The sequence below is a fragment of the Ambystoma mexicanum genome, chromosome 1p (assembly GCF_040938575.1).
Source record: "Ambystoma mexicanum isolate Mex_15411 chromosome 1p, UKY_AmexF1_1, whole genome shotgun sequence".
Taxonomy (NCBI): Eukaryota; Metazoa; Chordata; class Amphibia; order Caudata; family Ambystomatidae; genus Ambystoma; species Ambystoma mexicanum.
The window spans coordinates 65,783,414-65,800,524 of record NC_090921.1 but is presented as its reverse complement, the minus strand read 5'-3'; the positions used below and the strand labels follow the sequence as shown (position 1 = coordinate 65,800,524).

General features: G+C 46.0%; 1 protein-coding gene across 3 annotated transcripts in view; it reads right to left on the bottom strand.

Annotated features, from left to right (window-relative positions):
• LOC138566157 (extracellular calcium-sensing receptor-like) overlaps window positions 1-17,111 on the bottom strand; it is a 578,577-nt gene that overhangs the window by 48,046 nt on the left and 513,420 nt on the right. For 2 of the 3 annotated variants that reach the window (XM_069643188.1, XM_069643178.1), the window contains one exon: window positions 8,003-8,943. The exons of the other annotated variant lie outside the window; for it this stretch is intronic. In XM_069643188.1, coding sequence (XP_069499289.1) covers window positions 8,101-8,943 — 843 coding nt within the window. In that variant the 3' untranslated portion in view covers window positions 8,003-8,100. Of the gene's footprint in view, window positions 1-8,002; window positions 8,944-17,111 lie in introns of those variants that run through there. 3 annotated transcript variants of the gene reach the window in all.

The following is a 17,111-nucleotide window of genomic DNA, read 5'->3' as shown; positions in this document are numbered from 1 at the left end:
GAACCAGTGAGGTAGTGGTCAGTGAATGATTGCCATCACATTATTTAGCACAGGCAGCAGAATGAGTGGCCTTAATATTGACATTGGAGCACAGCAAAAAAAGGAGGTGACAATTTACTCAGATTCAGCCTATGTGACATTCACAGTACACTCAGTATCACAATGGATGAGGAGGGGCTTCAAGAGGGCTGAAGGTCACCAATATAGGCATGCACTTCTATTGGGCAGGCTAGTGGAAGTCATACATTACCCTGAGCAATTAGCCATAGTGAAATGCCAAGCCCACACACGAGGGGAAGACCCTGTTTAAGGGGAAATGAAGCAGCAGATGCGGAAGCAAAGTGTGCCGCATATTTTGGAGAGCTCCTAGAAATGGCGGCCTCATCACATGTCCGTGACTATGCAAAGACAATGATACTAAAAGAGGGGTACAATGTACTACCAGCAACACAGATAATGGAGCTGCAGAGAGCTGCACCCAGGGAGGAGAAGGAGCAGTGGACTAGAAGGGGATGTACAGTATCTCCAACAGACCCCTATGGTGGCAGAAAGAATAACACAGTGAAGGGGGTAATGCCACTTGCATTGTTGCACATGGCACTGACACAGTTACATTATCCAACACACACAGGGAAGGAAGTGCTTGCAGCCAATATTGGAGAAACATGGTTCTGTCCTAACTTTGCAGAACAAGTGGCTGAATGTATGAGCAACTGCCTAGTATGCAAGCAGCTTACTGCAGGACATACATTGAGAGTTGTGAGAGAAGCCACACCTCACCCAGTGTGCCCATTTCAACCCCTCAACGTTGACTATGTTGGCAGTATGCCAGGATACTGCTACATGATAGTGGTTGTATGCCTATTCTATCAGTGGATTGAGGCAGGCTCCTGTTCTCATTCTGACTCCATCAGGGCAGCGACATTTATGGTCTGGGAAGTGTTCCCACAATGTGGTGTGTGTGAGGTCCTGCGGGTTTGACAATGGCCCTCACTTCACAATTAAATGTTCAAGCACATCACAAAGTTGCTGGGCATTCAACAAAAATTCTCATGTGCTTATCACTGGCCAGCAACCGGGGTGTGTGAATGCCTCAATGGCCTCATGAGAGTATTGCCAAGACTAGAAACTGGCTTCATTGCCTGCCCCTCGCACTGTTTGCATTGAGCAACAAGCCTGGTTCTGACCATCATTTAACCCCACATGAGGTGGTGACAGGACGGCGCATGCAACTTCCCCTGGCTCCTCCCATTAGGGCACTCAAAGATGCTGAGAGTAGTGCCACTGTTTTAGGCCAGGAAATGTATGGTTATGTTACTTCCTTGATTGCTAGTGCCTCTTTTATCTCTCGCCAAATACGACGACGCCATGGAGGCCCAGAAGCCAACAGAGAAAGTGACAGTGTCGTCAGCCCAGAGGATTTCCTTAAACAGCCATCCATATTTCCTGGGGACAGGGTACTTTTGAGAAATGTCATCCGCCGCTGGGATGCACCCAGATACATGGGCCCCCACACTATCGAAGCAGTGACTTAAAGTGCGGTGAAGCTCGAGGGTGAGTCAGTTTGGAACCACATCATGGACATCAAGCCCTACAAAGCTGTACCATCACCTGGAAATGAGAGTGACAGAGCCAGGTGGGCATCTGATATCTTCAAGCTGCACAAGGATCCAGCAGCACAGGTAAATGAGTTAAATAATAACAAATATGCTTGTTTTGATGTGTCTTTTATTCCCATGTGGGGTTTTTGTATTTCTCTATTGGCGAATATCATTTGTGTCTAGTCAAATCACTGTATCCTCTACTAACATCACCACAACCCCAGCAGGTGGAACGGCCATGTCAGTTGGACAAGGGAGCACTGCGAGCATAGTAAGGTGAGGTAAGTACAGTGCTGACACAGACATAGGGGGAGTGGATCTATATCTCACTGACACTGCTCAAGTGTATAATAACATGTGGTACAAGCACATGGCCAAAGTAGGTAAGGAGAGCATTGGGGATAGCTGTTAGGTCTGCTCACTAATCCTCTATGCCTTAAGTGCCTCCAGAATGTTAATAACAAATGAAATACCAGCAGCAAGAGCCCAATGCCTGATGTACTTATTCATGGTTACAACAGGAGGAAGATTTCAAGGGAAAACAGCAACATTGAGATGGATGTCTCAGGTAACCTTCCCGTACGAAGACAGTTACATAAAGACTCTTGACAGGACACTTATTGCCAGTTAGACTAAGCTATACAGTACATAACCAACGTCCCGCAGAAAGGAGACGCAAAAAAAATAACCCTGAAGAAGCTTCCCTGCTCAAAGAGGAGGGTGAAAGAAATAGGAGGAGAGCCAGGATGTTGGGAAAGACCAAAGAAGCTCTTGTATGACCAAGTGAACACAGAGGAAGGATGGAAGGATGTAGTAGTAGGAAGCAAAGCACACACCCTAGTACAATCACCAGTGAATAGAGTACAAGGAGAGAATGACAAGTGCCGAAGGAATGGGATGCCAGTGCCAAACTGCTCACTTGGGTAGACAATGAAGCTGGACCAATGCCTATAATAACTCTGAAGAAGCCAGCATTGTGCTACAAGAATGAAGGAACAGTGAGAGTTGGAGATAATAGATTGTAGTTACACAGAAAAGCATCCAGCAATGAAGTTTGGCATTGCAGTACTGATGGATCATTATTGGGCGTGCAAGTCCAAGGCATACGAGAAGCTGCCACCCAACTGGGGAGGAGGCGGTGCACATCAACATGCCATCACTGGTAGTGCCACAGAAAGACATAAAGTTCGATGACTTCCCGAAGATGGACACTAACACAAGGAAGAAAAGGTCTGTGGGAATAGAAGAAAAGTGATGAAAGAAATGGTCTGTGGACGTGAGTAGAGTTAAGAGAGACAATTATTTCTCATTGGAGTCAGAATCGTCCCTGGATGATGTACCACCTGAACATAGGTTATTTAGCAGGACAGAAATGTTTTTCGCATCAGTGGTTCCAGCAGTTAGACATATATGAATGCGAAATGGTTACAAATAACAGGTGGGCATTGATGCTGACAATAAACTCTACAGTGAATGGCTACAATTCAATAAAAGAAGAGTTCCGAGCAATAAGGTGATGGCGCTCCAGAATAGATACGTTCTAGATCTCGTCACAGCGATGGAAGGAGGAGTTTGAGCAAAAATTGTGAGTTCCTGTTGATCATTCGTACCTGCCAATGACGGGGAGAATATCACACTGAAAGAAGCAGTGATACAGCTATCGAAGATGCATGCCAAAATGGAGGAAGAAGCAAAAGGGACTGGAAAAAACGAAAGCTGGATAGCTTACCTCTGGTCATGGATGCCTTCATGGCTGTCAGATGGACTGAAAGTATTACTAGGAGCAGTAATATTTGTACTAGTGGGACTATGTGGGATAAAGATCTGCGTTACTCAATGCTGCAAGACTACGGAGAAGTCAATAGGAATGAAGGTGATGATGGATGTGAATGTTGGAGGTAAAAAGGACAAAATAGTGGACGAAAGAGATGAGCTGAGGAAAATAATAAGGGAGTGTCCACTGTTCCCACCCGACTGAGACGGTAAGGTTCGACAACCCACGCAACAACTAAGATACATGGATGAAAATGGTATGGTGTAACCCAGAAGGAGACTTCACTTACATGACCTGGAGTTTTGACGAACATGCAAATTACTATGGACACCTTGGAGGGGTTATAAAAATATTGCTACCAATGATAATGGTGGTGACGTACAGTGGAGTGGTCAACAGGTTGACCAGAGGGGGAACTGAAGAGTCCCAGGAATGCCCCCCTCACCCTCCTGAACAGGACAAGCCGAATCTTATAGGTAACACAGCACAGTAAGAGCATGTAGAAATCAAAATTACAAAATGCCTGAAGCCACAGAACACGAGATAAGAGGAGCTAGCTCAGGATGGCCGACGCACAGTTCGAGCACACAGCCGAGGTCAGGGATAAACATTCACATTCCACATTCCAAACTCCAGACAACAAAGGGACCAGCCGCAGGAAAATTGAATAAATCCTCATAAATGCAAACCCAAGAGCTCGATTTTGTGGTCCATAAACATGTGGTGCAGCTGAGCTAGACAATGGGCATTCACCTGTGGTGGGAAGACGGGCCATTCTCAGAAACCCAGACGTGAGATGAAATAAGTGTTGCAACGTGGAAACGCACTCTCACAGGCAAAAGTTGGTCTACTACCCAATACAATTCAGACACATAGTCGTTTCACATCGCCTTGAAGAGGTGCACAGAGGCCTGAGAACTGAGCTGGGTCCCAAGCCTGGGGAGATCAGCTCCAGCCAATCAAGAGGCAGAAACCCAGGGGTGGATGGCAAGTGGCAAGCCCCAGTGGTAAGCCCATTACTCTGCAACAATGTAATAGATAGTTTCTTGGGAATGGGGCAGGTCCACCACCACACATGCGAGGACCAGTAGAATAACCTCTATGGGGATGTCTATATGGGTTACTACTCGCAGCACCAAACCAACAACGTGGATAGGTTTTTTGGGAAGGGCCCAGGTGATGACGGCAAACCACATCAAAACTGTGGAGCATGCATTGTAAAGTTGAGATGTACTGGAGAATGTTGATTGTCTTGTATGATCCCTGTTGGTGTTTTGTAATAAACCACAGTTCTAACTTGTCATTGGCTGAGTCCTCCATTTATTCTGGGGAAGAGTGTTGGGCCCTTGGAAGTCGGACGGACCCCCAGACGACTTCCAGCATGCCTGGGATTACCCCAGCAGCATCTCCACATCCAAAGGAGCACTCCAGATCGGTTGTTCGTGTATTATTACAATTAGGTATTAATATTTTATCACTTGAATCCTATTTGAATACCATTTCCTGCCTGGCAAGGTTTTCGTTTGTTGATTTTAAGATTATGTGTACGACCATGGTTTGTCAGCTGTGCTAGCAGAGCTTGTACTCCTCTGCCAGTGAGATTTATCAGCAGCAGATCGTGCGCGTACCCAACCCAAATCATTCTTGTAGAGCCCAACCAAAGGGGTAATGACTTGGGTGTTTCCAAGTGGAGTGATCTATCCACCATATAAAGGTTAAACAATAATGGTGTTAGAATGCATCCTTGTTTATGGTCTTGTTGTGTAGGGAGAGTCACTGTTAATGTTCCCTTTTCATCTAGCCTGATCCTTACTGAAGTATTTTTGTATAGTGAACTGATGACATTCAGAAGACCGTGGCCCCACTCGTTTAATATGCAGTATCATCTATTTCTATTCACTTTGTCAAAGGCTGTACTGAAGTCCATGAAGGCCACAGAGATTGGTTGTTTATGGACACTCCATCCGCTCTCAATCACTGTGATAAGAGCCATTATGTTGTCCAGTGTTGAGTATGATTTCCTCAAACCAGTTTGATTGAAAAGTAATATCGGTTTGCCGTCAGCCCGTTCGTTGAGGTCAGTGGGCAGGGCTCGTGCACAGATTCTTGCAGGTACATCGAACATAGCTCGATGATTCATTGCCAGGGCAGCGGTTTTTAACATGGGAGCTCTACGCTCTTCCTCCAGGAATCAGGAAGTTTGACCGTGAAATTGACTGTCTGGAATCGCCGGAATAAGATCTTGCCCTATACCGCTGGGTTCATCTTCATCAAGACATTACAGATTCCGTGCTCTGAAATCTTTTCTTTTCTTAATAAAATTGTTAATTTCCTCAATATTGCGTGTGAATCTCCATTACGCTCCGTGCCAGGATTTCAACCCTGGCTTTTCACTTCCAAGGAGTGTGAAATATGCCTTTCCCAGGCTTCTTTGCAGTTTCCAGAACTTGCAAGAGTACTGATCCTTACCTTTCTGAGATTTCGCAGGCAATGGCGATACTGACTTTAGCTTGCTATACCATTTAGCGAGGGAAGAGTCCGATGTGATATTCCTGGCCGCGTTTCTTATCTTCTTCCTCAAATCTCTTATTCTGCCCCTGATCTTAAGATCAAATTGATTTTCATGGATTTTTTTATTGTTGCCCTTCGTCATGATATACTCTCTAGGGCTGTTCACTGGAAGTTAGGGCTACAACATTACAAATTAACAATTCATATTCCTGCAGGTACTCTCGACATGAGCTAAGCGTGACATCTGTTCGTACTTCAAAGGGGCTTCTGTTGCAGGTGATGTTTGATCACCTTTGTTAAGACCAGAAGGTCCAGGCTAATGTGTGATATATTTTCGTTGGCTTCCCTGAGTTTACCTGCTTTCCAGATGTGATTAGCCCTTGCTTTGGTGTTAATGCTGGCCAACTTGTCAGACTCAGGACAAAATCAGAGGAAAGTGATTGCTCTCGTCTCCTCAAAGTATTTCTATTCCCAATATGAGAAAGACATAGTGTGCCTGAATGAAGCTGTAATACCTTTAGTACCGTTATCAAATTGTATACAATGTTTGGGAATGTCTGGCTCGTTACAGCAATTTGTTATTCAACCTTATTCCCTCCAGTTATATATATACAAATACATTTGTGTTCACGTCTGTAGGCTTTCCCAAAACAATCTTAAACGTGTGTCATTAGTCACCCTGTTTCCAATCCCTCCCCTCTGTGTATCCCGCTCGTCACCGTTGATTACTCTATTCAAAATCTCTAGATGCCCTTCCCAATTCTCTCCCTTGTTTTCAGTCCACCCAAGATGCCTGCTTGGTGTTGGTCTACACTCCTCCTCAATGTGGCCTTCCTGCACTTTATCTTCCCACTCACAGATCTTGGTAAGTCTGCGTTCTTGTGATAGAGTGGTTTCAATATTGCATATATTCTTTCCCAGGCTATTTTCTAGGCTTTCCACTCCATATTCGTTAGAAGGTTTTGATATTGCATGAATTTTGGTCCTACTCCTTGCTACGCTTTCTACACCTCTTTTCTCTAGGTCAAGATAAGGGCATTAGCTTTCTATGCATGACTGAACCTGTGTGGAACTGACTGGACGTGTCTAGACCTGACTGGACCTGTCACGATCTCTGTGAACCTGTGTGGACCTGACTGGACATGTCACAATCTCTGTGAACCTGTCTGAATCTGTGTGGACCTGTCACAATCTCTGTGAACCTGTGTGAACCTGTCTGAATCTGTGTGAACCTGTCGGGACCTGGCTGGACATGTCACGATCTCTGTGAAACTGTCTGAACTTGTGTGGGCCTGACTGGACCTGGCTGGACCTGTCACAATCTGTGTGAACCTGTGTGAACCTGTGTGAACCTGTCTGAATCTGTCTGGACCTGACTGGACATGTCACGATCTTCTGCCTGTCTGAACCTGTGTAGACCTGACAGGACCTATCACGATCTCTGTGAACCTGTGTGGCCCTGTCGGAACCTGTGTGGACCTGACTGGACCTGGCGTGATCTCTGTGAACCTGTGTGGGCCTGTGTGAACCTGTGTGGACCTGACAGGACCTATCATGATCTCTGTGAACCTGTGTGAACCTGTCTGAATCTGTGTGGACCTGACTGGACCTGTCACGATCTCTGTGAACCTGTGTGGGCCTGCCTGAACCTGTGTGAAACTGAGTGAAACTGTCAGGGTGTTTGTGACTCTATTTCGAATTGTCTGATCCTGTCTAGACTTGCCTGAACTGGTCTGGACCTGTGTGAATCTTTTTGAAACTGGCATGAGGAAGCTGTTTGCATATGTGCATCCATGCATGGGTGAGCAGGCACTTATCTGAACCTCTCCAGCCTTTAAGACCAGAACATATTTTTGCAATGTTCGTCCTACTTAAACACCACAGGTCCGATTCACAGTGAATATGGCACCTAACAATAGTTAGAGTGTTAGATGCCAATTTAACAATTGTTGTTTTTTAAAGATGCCTCATTCTCTCTATTTTACAGGTCACCATATTAACAAAGGTAGACTGCACATGTCATGCCAGTTATGGGCCAGTTCAAATGGTGGGCTGCCAATCTCCTTGCAGACATTATTGTTGGAGACACCCACCCAATTCTACATATGATAGGCACCCAAGTGTGTGCTGGGAGTATATTCGCTATCAACAAATGGTCCAGACAACCACTGTGCTTCCTACAAATGTTGTTGCTTTTGACCTTCAATACAAACTTTATTGTACCTGTTGTGATTGAAGTTTGTCAATGCTCACACAGGGTTTGCCAGAGGACTGTTTGACCTGAGGCAGGCATTCCATTAGATCATGCAAGGCGTGTGCAAATGCATAGACAGCCAGATACACATTGTACGTATACCGGAGGTTGTCCAGATCAAAGAGGGTGGGGTCCAAGGTAACTACTTCTTCTTTCCCGGTGCAGAATTTGGCTACTGTTTCATCACCCTGACCCCAGCTGTCATTCACTATGTGCCATTTGCAGCCAAAGGCTTTCTCCCAGAAGGACTTCATAAAAATGTCACCTGGAAAGCTTCTGGGATGAATACTGTGCACAAACTCCTTGAACCCTGGAATACTGGCATCATGGAAAGCTAAAGACATGGTGCCATTTAACCACGTCCAAGCTGGCTTAGTAAATAAATCAGGGGTGATGATGAAGGTGGTGGCCCCCAACCAGACCTTTCCGCTGACCTTCCTCTGGGCAAGCATCTCAAAAATGGGCACCATGAAGCTCACGTGGCAGTAGGTCACAATGACGTTAGCTGTTGATCGTTCTATCAAGTCAACAAGGTATTTGGCCCTTTCCTTTGAGTGTTGGATGGAAACCTTTTCTGAGAAGGCAATGCACCCGCCCATCTTTGTCACCGCCTCTTTCAGCAGTTCACTTCCCAGAATGCCAGAGTCACTGTCAGAACATAAAACTCCAACCCAGGTCCAGCCAAGGTGTCTCAGAAGGCTAGCTATGGCATATGCCCCCATCGGGTCAGCAGGAGCTGTCCGTAAAAAGGAAGGGTAGAGGTTCTTATTGCTGAAGGTAGCCAGGGTTGCCCCGTAACTGACCTACAAAGAGAGAAAACAAGTTAAGGTCAGGTGTAGGTTCTACGCCTCTTTTTATGTTCTTTCCAAAAATGCTTACTCGGGGGGCCACCATATGCAGTACCACAGCTTTAGCAGAGTGAGGCAACTTTTAAGAATTCACATTACATGACTTTCAACTTGCAAATGTTTATAAAAAAGAGGGAACACTTTGAGGAGATACAGGATTTGTATAAATGTACATTACACAACTAATATGAGCATCTACAAAGAACAATATCATGAATGACCGGTATTAGAATGTATAAGTAAGGAAGTGCTATAGACAGGACTGATGACATGTTTCCTCTGCCTGCAAGAGCCATGTGCTCACAGAGGTAGCCCATTTTACATTTAGAAGGAATCAAAGGCATGCAATTTGGCCCAACAAGATAGTGGGAATTATTGTGAATGTCTGAGGAGGTAGATATCAAAATACTAAAACCCATTCCAGATGATTATCAATGGGATCCTCTCTATCTGCAGCACCAGTCTAATAGGCCTCGTTTATCCTATTTCAGGCCAGGCGCAGGTGAATACACAAGCAAGTCAGGGGTTGGCTGTATTAGGCTATCCACCCCTGGCAGGGAGGATCTGTGGCCACCTCTCCTGCCTCTTTCTCTTCCTTTCCTCAGTTCTCCCCTGACAAGGTTTATAGGCAAGTCCAAACTTTGAAAGTCTTGTCAAAACAGGTTCTTCCCTGTTCTTCCAAAATCTCCAAGGACCACATAAACACCCTTGCTCCTGCCGTGGCTGACTTCTGCAACCACTCCTTCGCCACTGGAGCCTTCCCTTCCCCCCTGAAGCACTCTCTTGTGCATCCTCTTCTCAAGAAACCCTCAGCTGACCCTTCCTGCCCAGCTAACTATCGCCTCATCTCCCTCACTCCTGACCATCAGTCTGGCTTCAGAGGAGCCAGAAGCACGTAAACTGCTCTCCTGAACATCCATGAAGACCTGCTCTCTAACCTTGATTATAATCTCCCCTCTATCCTCATCTTACTCGATCTCTCTTCTGCCTTTGACACGGTCAACCATGCCATCCTGCTCAATCGTCACCGTGATAACCTGGGTATCACCGATCCGGCCCTGGCCTGGCTGACCTCGTTCCTCTCTGATTGACCCTCCCAGGTCCAATTTAGGTCCTTCCTTTCCTCTATCTCACTCTACCTGTGGTGTTCACCAGGGGTCTAACCTCTCTCCCTGGCTGTTTAACCAATACCTGGCACCTCTCCCCCACCGCATTGCCGCTCCCCGCTCCAACTTTCAGTGCTATGCGGATGAAACTCAGCTCGTTTTCAGGCTCCCCTCTGCCACCTCTTCTCCGTCTCACATCTCTGACTGTCTGTCTGGTATCCAGTAGTGGTGTGCCGCCAACGATCTCTGCCTTAATGCCAGTAAGACGGAGATTCTCCTCATTGGCACACCTGCACCCTCCTTTCCTCTCACTCTCTGGCCGGCCTCCCTTGGCCCTCTTTCTGCTCCCACCTGTGAGGCTAAGAACCTCGGGTCATCTTTGACTCCACACTCTCCTTTTCTTCTCACATCTCTGACGTCTCTAAGAAGTCAAACTACCAACTGCACTTCCTCAGAGGTATTTTTCCTTTCCTCTCCTTCCCTCCAGAAGCTCACTGTCTCTAGAGCTCTGGTACTCTCTAGGCCGGGCTACTGCAACAGCCTTTTCTAAATCTGCCTGCTTCTACTCTCTGCCCTCTGCAACTCATCCAGAACAGGACTGCAAGACTTGTCCTTGGCCTCAAGCCTAGGGATCGTATCTCTCCAGCCCTGAAATCTCTCCACTGGCTCCCTGTGGCTGCAAGGATCAAGTTCAGGACCCTCTGCATTATCCCCAAGGCGTTCTGGGGCTGGGAACCACAATACATCCAACTTCCTCTTCCTAAGCATCTTCCTTCTTGAGGCCCCTGCTCATCCACCTCCAAAACTCTGAGGGTCAGATCAGACACTTAGCCAGGCAGAGAGTGGGGGGTAGATCTCTTTCTTCGGGTGGGGTCTCCCACTGGAACATCTTCCCTGCCTCTCTCAAACTTGAGTAGGACCACCTAAGCTTCCGGAAGCAACTCAAGACCTTCCTCTTCGCTTCCACTTTCTCTCTCCCGCTCCCTTGCTGATTTCCCCGTCTGCTGCGCATACTGGTTACCTGTCCAACCACCGAACTTACGGGACCAGGCTCCTGCATGACCAGTTGCCCCTGCACTGCCTCCGGGCCTCCCAACTACTTAAGGGACTGTATCTGCAACCCTACAGTCCCCTGACTCTCTGCACTTATAAGCCATCTCCCGGCAGCACTTACGAGTTACCTTGCAGTCTCCCCTCTCCCCTCCCCACTCTGGCACTTCTCCACCTCCCTCTCGCACTAGCGCGATCTGGATGACACAAGGTTTTTGTAAGATCGTTTTTTTGTCCTCCTTCTGTCTTCCCTTCCAGGTCTTGTCACACCTAGAAATGCGTTATCAATGACTTATCATATCATATCATATCATAAAGGTGGATGCCATATTGAACTGGAGTCGCATGCAGTATAAAAGGGAAAATGATGTGTACAAAAGGGGAAAAATGCACCAACGGCTATTTTATCTAGAATGCATAAACTATAAATCATAAGAAATTATTTCTAACAATTTACAGGGGAAAGAAGATGAAAAACACTTTAATAAATGATACATTACATTTCAAACTCAATTCTATACATTGTGTGAATACATCTAAATGCCCAATAAGTGATGAAGAGACTCATATGATGTGATATATTATATGATAAGTCAATTATAATGCGCCTGTACACAAGAGTTTCTATGCGCGACAAGACAAGGGAGGGAAGACAGAGGGAAGACAAGACAAACAATCTCACTAGGCCTTGTGTCATTCAGATCGAACGAGTGCGAGAACGAGAAGTGCAAGGAGAAAGGGATGGGGGAAGTGCAATGGAGATGGGAGGGGAAAACATGGCAGCAATGCTCTAAGTGCAGCCAGGGCATCGCGGCTCTGGGTAGTTCAAGGAGAACAAGGGACTGTACGGTTACAGTTACAGCCCCTAAGAGCACTCTCCAACCCCTCCTTGAACAGGGCGAATGGACCTCTGACTGGATGGCCATAGAGAAGTTCAAAGGGACTGTATCCAACTGCCTCCTGAGGGACTTCTGCATAAGCAAAGAGAAGGCATGGCAGTAGAAGGTCCTACTTTCTCTTAAGGGGTTCTTCTAAAGCACCTATAATGCTCTTCATAGTACGATTAAACTTCTCTACCAGTCCATTTGTTTTTGGATGGTAGGCTGTAGAGAACTTGTAAGTGACACCACAGTTTTTACACATGGCTTGCATGTAGTGGGACATAAAATTGGATCCCCTGTCGGATATCATTTCCTTAGGAAACCCTACTCTGGTAAAAATACCAAGTAGAGCCTTAGCCACAGCCTGAGCCGTAACAGTTCTCATAGGTGTAGCATGGTCTACTACAACCAGGATAAACCTGTTCCCTGAAGAGGTGGGAGGGTCAAGGGACAAACAATGTCGATGCCCACCCTCTCAAAAGGAACTTCCACCACTGGGAGAGGCACCAGGGGTGCCACATTCTTGGCTCCACTCTTACCAGAGGTTTGGCAAGTGTGACAGCTCCTACAGAATTGTCAACTTCTGAACCCATCTTAGGCCAGTAGAAGTATAAGGAGAGCCTTTCCTTGGTCTTTACGAAATTCAAATGACCAGCCAAAGGTATCTCATGGGCAAACTGTAGGAACTAGAGTCTGTTGGCAAGGTGCACTACAATTCTCTTGCAGTCCCCAGGGATAGACTCGGTCGGTTCGTTGTAGAAGAGGCCATCTTCCCAGCTTAACCTATGCTTTCCAACTTCTTGCCCATCAAGTTGGTTAGCAGCGTGTTGTCGAAGGCCCTCGAGAGTAGGACACTCTCTTTGTCCTCTGGTGAAGGCTGCCCTGTTGGGTCCACCTTCTGCAAGTAAAGACTGCAGCTCACGATGGTTAACAAGGTCAAGATCTCCAACCAAAACAGTATCTTCTTCCAGATCTAACTCTTCAGAAAATGGCTCAATCACACAAGGTTGTACCTCACACTCTGCCTCAGCAGGTGGAGGGATCACTGGTGTGATCTTGGACAATCTTGGGGATGTCCTTGTTGGTAGCACAGGGGTGCTGTCTGACGTTTTCCTTGAGCTCTTGGGTTTCCCCTTTGTCTCTTTCTTTCCAGAAATAGCAGTGAGCAACTCCTGTGGAATGGGAGTGATAGTTTCCTCTATCAACTCCTCTGGAGAGCCTCTTAAGGTCCTCTGCCTTGCAGGCCTAGTGAGCTCCTGTCTCCTCTTACTGGGAGGTCTGGGGTACTTGACACCACTCCAAGAGTTTTCAGGTCATTACCCAGCAGAACTCTCCCAGGCACTTAACTGTGCACACTAACAGGTATTTCGACAGTCATATCTTTACACTGCTTGAAAGCTGGTAACTGGGGAAGCATTTGCACAGGGCCTCCAGATAACTTGGTGAGGCGTTTGGGTGCCTTAGCAACATCCTCCACCTTGAAAAATGATTCATCCACCACAGTTATGCTGGCTCCAGTGTATCGGATGGCAGGGGTCTCCTGTCCATTTACAAGAACACTATCTTTATAATACTCTTTAGTATTATCTGGGATGGAATTATAGACATCTAGGTTCTGTTGTTCCCACAAGCCCAGGGACACTAAAGAAACACTAGCTGAGACTCCCATGGGTTCATCTGCCAGTAGGTGAAAGTTTCCACTTGCCATAGGTACTTCTTCCTCTGGGGAGAAAGCTAAGGAGACAGTGTGGACCCCTGAAGGTTTTCCCTTACATCTGGGATCTCCTTTCACATGGTCAGTTGACCGCCAAACATAACATTTCCCAAATGTTTTGATGAATGGGGGTTTGTTCTGACCTCCATCTGGTTTGGATCCAGATGGTGCACTAGCCTGATTCGGTTTTCCATGTGGTTTACCCTTATGTTGTTGTGTGTGGCCCTCTTTTGGATTGGAGGTATTAGAATTCACCTTGTTATCTTTTTTTTGGCTGCTTTCCCTCATCCTTCTTCTGTATTTCCCCAGAATCCTTGTGAGTAGCCCTGTCGGCAACCAACAAGTCAGCAGCCTTAGCTAACTTCTTTGGATCTATCTCCTTAGAAGCAGCCAAGTGCTGCCTGAGCTCAGGAGAGCAGGCATCATAAATTGACTCCAACATAACAAGATTCCTCATACCTTCATAAGTGTTTACTCTGTAACGCTTAATCCAACCATCTACGTTTTTCCAACAGTCACACACTCAGGTAGCCCAAAGGGGTACCATCATTCTTTTAGAGGGTCATAAACCTCTTAAGGTACTGGGAAGGGGTCTTCCAAAATCTAGCAATTAAAGCTAGCTTCACACACTCATAATCCATCCTATCCACCTCCCCCAACTCCATCACAACATCAGATGCAACACTGGGTAGTCTAGAGAAGAGCCAGGGAAGCAACTGATTTCCTGTAAAACCTTGAATCCCATGGTTATATTTAAATATTGCCAACCAATCCAAAATATCAAGCTTAACCTCATACATACCCACAATTTATTTAGGCATGCAGGGTCTCTTAGGACTGGAAGACCTTGAAGACTCTGGGAGAGAAGCATTTTCAAGAGATAACCTTTTCATTTCTAGTTCATGATTCAACTCCATTTCTCTGAGCTTAAGTTCTTGGTGCTTTTGTTCACTTTGAGCATTTAAACGTTTGAATTCCAGTTCAAGCCTCATCTTTTCTAGAGCAATGGATTCAGGACTGAGTGTAAGACCTGGTGGGGTCCCAGTGGACAAAGGTTGAGGTTGTTGAGCAGGTAAGGGGGCAGTGAGGCCTACATTATGAGACACATTTACTTCCTCTAACTCATCAATAATAGACACATTATCATCCTCATTATTCTCCACATTTGCTGAGAGGTCAGGTATTTCAGACCCACCCTCCAGACTTTGTTTTTCTAACAACCTTTCAATCAATTCAGACTTTTTTCCTTTAACAGAGAGATTCCTTTCTCTACACAGGTTTTTTAAATAATCCACAGTGTAACTAAGGAGGATCTCCTGACTGTAGCTTTCCATATCCGACATGAATAATATTGCTTTTTGGTGATGTTTAGCCTTGTGGTTAGTTGACCCAAGGTAATAGCAGCACTCTAAGTGTAATCACTATACTTGATCCTCACCGCTGTACACCAGTGATAGGCAGAATTATAAGCAGTACCCTTTGGGAACACCACAGACAATTAAGACTACAAGTGACAGTACAAATTCACTTTTGGTACAAGCCTGTACTACACAGTAAAGTGGTAGCGATGGCTGAGCAGCCAGACTTATCTCAAGAGCAAGTGAGCAGTATCAATAGTTACACAAAGGACAGCAATTACTATGATTCAAACCAACACTGACTCAATATTTCTGAGTAAAAGAATATACATGTATTTACACATCAGTTGTAAAAAATTTCACTAAAGTAAAGCAGTTGAAAAATCACACTTTTACTACACAACACCACTCCCAAAAGATTCTGGACAAGTTAAACTCAAAACGAAGTGTGAGCAAAATGGCACTCCAGCAATTTAAAAAAGGAGGGAAAAACAAAGTTAGACTAAAATTGAGCAGCACCAACAGGTAAGTAAGCAGGGCAATCTAGAAAGAGGAAGTACAATGATAGAATCAAATCAAAAAGGCTTATGGCCAAAGTCAATAGGACAAAAGTCTTTTGCTCAAGATCACACAGTTCAGGGTAGTTTGCGGTTAAGTCTTTGCCAAGAGTTCCGGACGAAGTTGGTCGGCAGATAAGTTAGTTTAAAGAGTAGAGAAGGACAAGCCCTCAGATTGGCGAAAGGTTTCACACACCTTCACCGTGGCTGGACGAAAGGAACAACCGGATTGGCACACTACCTTTAAATGGAGAAGAAGCTGTAGCTGCGCCGGAAGTTCCTGGAATGTCCCGCAGGCTCACGGTTCCTGAAGCAACTGTCAGACTGATATGAAGTAGGAAGACTGGAGTGTCCTGCACTGCCCAGGGAAGAAACCAGCAGCAGAGCAAAGCAACAAATAGAAGGTGCGCTTCTTAAAACCCAAGCAGGGTCTGACCTTCCTGGCTATCCGGTTCACTGTAGCTCTGTACAGCAAATTCAACCAGAGGAGGGAGTCCTGGCTTGCAGTTTGGGCAAACTGGTTGGTCCCACCAGCTCAGGGGAAGAAGATTCCTGGTAGATCTCCTCTGTCGTTGGAGTCTGAAGATTCGGACCTGCAGCAGGGCTTCACCAGGCGGTTCAGTCATTGTAAGGGTCCTCTTCCGTCAGCTCCTCGTCGTTTTTTTGTTCCAGTGGCGACTCTGCCTTTCCAATCCCAGAGAACTGCTTTTTATGCAGTTTTCCCCCATTCACACAGCCTGGCTGTCAATCACACAGCAGGGTGGCTGTCCTGGAGGGACAGTCACCTAGCCAATCAAACAGGAGTGCAACTTGGGTTACCAAGGGAACCAATGGCAGGGGTCCTAAAACCCCTCCCTCACATCCTGCCTACCCAGAATTTCAGGCACCTAAGGAGGGCTTCTGTGTGGAAGCCCGCGAAAAAACGGTGAACAAAGGAACCAAACCTGGTTTGGCGTGCGGAGTAAAACACGAGAAAGACATATTCAAAAAGAAATGGCGAATAAATCCAGCGGAACCGTAAAAAAACGTATGTGGTCTAGCGGGTTTAAGTTCAGGGCTACCAAGATAGCCGAAAACAATACCAGGGTTATTTAAGATAACTGCGTTAGGAAAAATAGGGTAGTTACCATTGCCCCCAGCCAAGACTTGATGAAAAGAGTGTGAAACAGTGCTCCAAGAGAAACAGACAAAAAGGGATACGTATTAACCCTTTCCAGTACTCTATGTAAGATAGTTTGTACTGGGTCTGTGGATTAAAGAGGCTAATAAAGTCAATGGCAACTTTACATGTTCTGGGAGACAGAAGTCAATCCGAGAAAATGGAGTCAGAGTTGGGAAGTCTAAAAGACAACCCTGTGTTACTGCACTGAAGGTGCTGTGTAACACTCAGTAAAAACATGATGCCTGTGGGTTAGGTGAGGCTCCACAGTCTATGAACACAAAATATGTTACACACA